This window comes from Salarias fasciatus, chromosome 3 (genome assembly GCF_902148845.1).
Source record: "Salarias fasciatus chromosome 3, fSalaFa1.1, whole genome shotgun sequence".
NCBI classification, from domain to species: domain Eukaryota; kingdom Metazoa; phylum Chordata; class Actinopteri; order Blenniiformes; family Blenniidae; genus Salarias; species Salarias fasciatus.
Window position 1 is genome coordinate 4528195 of NC_043747.1, and position 6000 is coordinate 4534194.

Sequence of the window (6000 nt, forward strand, 5' to 3'; positions counted from 1 at the left end):
CCCTGTGAACGAAAACCACTGGATTTCTGAATCAAGACTAGTGTTTGTGGACAAATTGTACATTTAGGTGGAGAATAGTATTGATAAGGCAATATACCGCGATACGCAGCTGCCCGATATAATATTGGGCCGTTACGAAAAGGAAGATTCCAGTTTTGAACGTGAATGCAGTAGAACCTGGAACCTCTTTAGGCGACAAAACGTCTTTTACTGAAAGGAGTCATTTTCTGCTGCCGGCTGACGTCAGGAAGCCAGCCGTGTTTTTCTTCCCCGTGCAGCGTGAATAGGCCTTTAGTCGTCTGGTTATAAAGGTGAGAGGGAGAAACCGTCGGCGCCGTATCGATTCACTCACAAAGCCTTTCTTCTTGAATTCCTTCAGTTTGGACTTTCCCTCCTAATGACTTCCTCCTTCCCTCCGTCCAGATCGACTCCGTTCCTTCCTGACGTCGTCCTCATTCCACGCTCAGACGAACCGGTGTTTTCTGTTGTGGTCGCTCTTACGCTAAACTTTGGAGCTGGGCTGCGAAGCTCTTTACACCTTGGTGCGTAGAAATAAATCCCCGAGCGCCGTCGCCAACAGACGGCTTTGTAAACTCTGTTACAGGCGGCATAAACTTCACTCGGGCCCACGCCGTGAGTCGTGTGTGTGTTTGCATAGGTGTATCAAGCGGTGACTCACGGCGCGCCATCAGCCCGGCTGCCTGGCAGGCCGAGGCGCTCACACGAGCAGATTCGGCCTTGGCGTTGTTTGTTCGTCTCTTTGTGAATCGGCCTCTTTCACGCCGCGATTGGATTCGGAGGCCAAACGACTCGATTGTGTAAGAGCGGGAGAAAGTGTGAGAGGAGGCGGGGAGCGATCGCATCTCTCCAGGAGTTGAAAGCGGTCTGCGTGTTTGCGCGTCCGTCCACAGGTCTGTCTGCGCCGCTTGTGTAAGAGCAGCTTCCATTCAGCGCAGCCTCCATCACGACTCATTCTGCCGCCGTGAGTCACCGCCTCTTCTCGCTCTGCAGTCGCTTCTGACGGGTTTGAAGCAAAGCAAAAAAAAGTTTGAGCGCAGCGGCCAGCGGCTCCCCACAAACAGGTGTTCCAGCGTTAAGCGAGAGAAGCCTGGTTCTGGACGGGGCCGCCTCCTCGGCGAATCCCAAATCACTTCCAGCTGCGTGTGAGACGTGTGGAAAGCCGTGAGGAGGTCTGGCCGCCAGAATCAATAGCGGCGTCTCCGGCAGACGTGGTTGTTCTTTGACTGCGTGTTACACGTCGGCAGGTCCAGAGAGGGCCGAGCGCTCGCCGCCTCCTCCTCCTCCTCCTCCTCCCAGGTCTCGCGTGGCGTGACGTCAGCCGGCGCCTGTTTACCAACTGGGCCGCTCTGTGATTTTCTTTCTTTCTTTTTTTTTTTTAATGCCAAAGGGAGGCGAGATGACCAGCATCACACGTCAGCAGGCTACATAGTTCTGTTTTGGAAGCGTGTTCATTATTCCTCTCTTCCTATATCTCTAAAAGATTCATTTAAATTTCTTTTGAACTTTAATATTTCATCTTTAGATCCTAATCTGGGCAAAGGCTTACAAACCTGACGAGCAGGAAGCCCCGGAGGCAAAAGAAAAAAAAAAAAACAGGTTTAAAAGCCAAGCATTTGTCTTTATTTCCTGGATTGTGTGTGATACGGTGTGAGTAACTGCAGTGGCGTCATTCAGTCAAGAAGCAACGCTGGTGAACATTTCCAGAGTCGTATCGATGAGTCAGGCGCTATTTCCTCTGAGGAAAACCGCCACAGTTACAGGACGTACAGCACCCCTCGAAATCACTCCCCAGGAAGTCCTCCATAGCCCCAAACGATGGAGCCTTTAGCTTAGCTCAACATCTTAACACATTGATCGATCATAGGAAGGGTGACGTGTCTGCCGTCTCCGGTCTCCTCCTGCCCGAGTGGAAAAACTCGCACGCAAACACAAAAAACTCTCCTCCGAGCCTTCAGGTCAGCTGGAGCCACGGTGTTCGGTTACTACGGAAACCACCAACTTGTGCACTTCTGAGCGGAGGAGGCGGAGGAGCAGGGCGGGTGCAGCCGACTCCACGTATAGCCGCGTCTCGCCGAGGCGGGCAGCAGCCGCCGCCGCCGCAGATCCAAACCCTTCAATAATACATGAGTTTGTTCTCCGATATGCTAACATGAATTATTTGAAAAGCCGAGCCGACCTGCTTCTCCGTCTCTCTCCATTGTCTCCTCATTTCACTCCTCTGCTATTCTTAGACCTCTCCTCCAAATCTCCGCTCAGAACGGCGGCGTCCTCCGTCTCTGGGACCGTCTCTGCTGAATAATCTGGGGCTCAGCGGGTTTCCCAGCCTGCCTCTCTCTCTCTCTCTCTCGCCGTCTGCTTTTCATCTATATCCATGCATTTTCCCGTCTGCCTCCGCCTCGTACGTCAGACCGAGGCGTTCGTCAAATGGACTTTTGAAGCGGCGGAGACGAGGAGAGCCTGTGAATATCACCAGCTCCTTTCTTTTTGCTGCCTCTGCCTTTGTTTTGGCGGTTTTGTCCGGTTCTGGTTCTTACCCCGGGTTCATCGCACACATCACATCACAAGGCTGCTTCTTTCTCTTTCCTCCGGCTCAGATATTCTCCCAGCTCTCAGTCGGACATTGTGTTGTCTCGCACTCAGATGAAAGGGTTTATCTTTCTGCAGATTTCTTGAAAATAACAATTTTCGCACAAAGAGCGAAGCGACGTCCGTATTAGAGTGGCGTGACAAAAAGACGGCGACTGGTCCCACTTCGGTGAAGCCACGGTGTTATAATGGCTTCAGTCCTGCCGTCAAGGCTGGAAAAATCAGCCGGAATTGATTTTTAAGCGGATTTTAAGTTTTTGACAAGTCGGTTAAAAATGCAGGACAAGACTGAAAGTTTGGAAAGTTAAATTTCTAATAATGCCAGTGTTTTTTTTTTAACCAGTTAGCTGCTGTTCAGTGCCAAGATTTTTCGATTAATGGCCAGAAATGGACCGTGGAGGTGAGGCAGCGAGAATATTTGGTTTGGCTCTGTAAACATACCAGTGAAGAAGAAGATGAAAGTTCTCAGGCTCGCTCATCTCTGCGGCTCCGACGAGTCCCAGCCCTCATCACCATCACCTAAATACCAGTCCCGAACGCACAAACTGAACGGTTAACCTTTCGGGGGTGGGTTTGGGCTCTGAATTCCCCTGTGGGCGTCTTGAACAGACTGTTGTCTGCGCATGAGGACGAGAGCAAAATCACATTCTTTATGTCTTTTTAAACAGTCCCAGAGGCCTTGGAAATGTTGGTGCAGCTGAATCCAACACACACACACACATGCCCGCAAGCCATTTTGGGCTTGCGAGCGCACACACACACACACACACACACTCTCTCATTCTTGGACGCTGCAGCCAGCCAGCGAGGCTGGTCTCCTGCCAGATCGGGAATTGGCAAACTGGCAAATCTCAGATCATTTTAAGTCTGTTGGACAGAGATGGCCTTAAAGTTAAGATGCTTTTGCGAAGCCCGAGGCCCGAGTTCCCAGAAACATGGAGCGCCGCCAGGGCTTCTTCCATTGCATTGTGGTATTCTGCAAAGTCAGGAAGCCAGAGGAGCCGAGATGTTCTCGAGAAACCAAATTCCAGGCCCGGCCTGGTCTTCAGAGACGGAATCCACTAAAGATCTTTTGACTTTCCAAAGTTGTAGTCAGACCTCCGACCTTCACGCTGGCGTGGTTCCGTTTTCTCCTAGAAGAGAGAACGGCAACATATTCACTTCAAAGTGTTGGATTCGTCGTCCGTGTCAGCAGAAGTCGGCCTGTCCGGTCTTGTAGAACCGTTTCTCACCACACGGCGGCGCAGAGAGACGTTCTGCTGTCTCGGTCCTACAAATGTGACCAAGGTTCAGTCTCCTGCCGAGCACCGACGGTGTCTACCGCAGTGGTACAAATGGCGAGTAAACGGTACGACGTGACGGCGGCCAGCGCTCTCGGCGCGGACGCGCTAACGGCAAACCGCGAAACTTCGAGCAGGGCTGAAAACAGCCTGGATGCCTGTGTGACTCACCGACGGCTCCCTGTTCACACACACGCAAGAAAAACACACCTTTTCTTCAGCGTTGCATATTTATGAAACGAACTGTTTGACTTTGCCGTTATGTAACCAGCGCCGCTCGCTCAAGGTCGACTCGGTCCCGTCTGGAACCGCCGGCTTTTATTCTCCGCATACCTGCTCCTCTTTGTGGCCCAAGGTCTCTCAGAGTCCTGCAGCTCCCGGAGCCGGATCGCACGATGGTGGGCAGACTCTGTTTTAGCATCTACATGCCTGTAGCGTCGTCTCGCTCGTCGTTTAAAGACGCAAGCGGCGTTACTGCCGCTGCTGCATGCCGCTGCCAGACAGATCAAGACGATCGAGACGGTTCCTCCCCGAGGTCTGAATAACTCCTGGATCTCCAGCTCCAGCCCGAGAACACTCTGAATTTAGGAGTGAATAAGCGAAGCTGCAGTCGTCATTAATATCTTAGAATTGAGAAAGCAGCAGGAAGTTCTTTGCTCTGAGCCGACCGATGGTCCGTGCCGGGTGGCTTCCAGGTGCGAGAAAGAGCGCCGACGTGCCGGGCGAGGCTTCCCTGGAAAGTGGGGAGAGTTCCCAGACCTGTCGGGGGGGGGGGGGGGGGGGGACAGGCGGCCAGTGTTGGAGCGCTGGCGGGACCGCCGGGCCGCGGCGCTCTGTCAACTTACACAGCGGTGGAAGAATGTTCAAACGCCGAAGAACAGCGAAGACGCTATTTGCCGCTTTGTCGCAGGAATTTCAGCCCCAGATTTGATCTCATTAACATTTCCAGAGGGTTATTACATAATAGTTTGTTATACGGCGCTGCCAGTCTTCTCCTGCTTCCCAAAGGTTAATTAATATTTTTTCCTCCGACTGCCTCCGCTCCTCGGTTTCCCTCCCTCACCGGTTCGGTGTGAGTGCTAATAAACGGCCGGAGGTGGAGGGAGGAAAGTTAATTTTTAAACACCGGCTGCAGCGCCGGAGGTGAAGCAGGCGCGCCGCGGTTAAAGAAGCGGAGAGAGGAACGGGTTAAACCGCCGTTCCTGCTCGGAGCGCAGAAACAGCCGAGTGCCCCGAAAAAGAGCCGAGGCTCGTGCTTTACGGCCGACCTCTGAACCCTGCAGGAAGGCTAACGGAGGCAAATCACTCGGCTGTCGCCGTGCGGGGGAAACGTCCCGGGTGGAGTCGGCGGAGATCACATCTGAGCGCCGTTCTCCTGCGTTTAGCCGCTCGCTAATGAGAACCAGCGAGAACCAACCGCCTGGAGTGGCTCTTTTCTGCTGTCGTGCTCCAGTTTAGTCAGTTTAGGAGGATTCACCATTCAGCGATTCATCTGCGACCGAAATAGCTCCTTCACTTACAACCACTGCTAACACGGTTTAGCATGCTAACAGTGAACGTGGACATTAGCACATTAGCTTGATCAGCTGAGCCGACTTTGGTGAATCCGACTGATATGCTGTACTTTTAGCATGCTAACAGGGAGCTTTTGAAACATTTAAGCTTCACTACATCACTTGGATCTTTATAGTGTTTCTTTTTTTCCCCTCTTTCCTGCACCTCGGTTCATGGAGCTGTTTCCCCGCCGTTAGCTTCCGCAGAGGAAGAAGCCTGCCAGCTTCAGAGCAGGGTTGTGTTTGCACTGGCTCGCGGATTTTCCTCACAATTTGCACGGATCTTCCCGCTACTCAAAGGATTAATTCTTGAATCTTCTGGCTTAAAAAGTTCAATTCTTTGTGTTTTTTTTTTTTTTTCCTTTGCAGCGTTTCATCCAGTACCTGGCCTCCAGAAACACCCTCTTCAACCTGAACAACTTCCTGGATAAAGGAGCTCTGCAAGGTAAGACGCACGTCAGCCCCGGACTAGAAAACCATTTAAAGGCTCAATCCCGCGGCGTTGCTGAACAATGGAGGGCAGATTTAGACGTCAGCGCGGCTGATGGAATGTTTCAGAC

The 6000-nt window shown here is 52.2% G+C and overlaps 1 protein-coding gene across 5 annotated transcripts in view; it reads left to right on the top strand.

Annotated features, from left to right (window-relative positions):
- The window catches only part of LOC115381980 (phosphatidylinositol-binding clathrin assembly protein), a 53053-nt gene that overhangs the window by 20107 nt on the left and 26946 nt on the right, over positions 1-6000 (top strand). For all 5 annotated transcript variants that reach the window (XM_030083654.1, XM_030083635.1, XM_030083628.1 and 2 more), the window contains exon 3: positions 5810-5885. In XM_030083654.1, coding sequence (XP_029939514.1) covers positions 5810-5885 — 76 coding nt within the window. The remainder of the gene's footprint in view (positions 1-5809; positions 5886-6000) is intronic.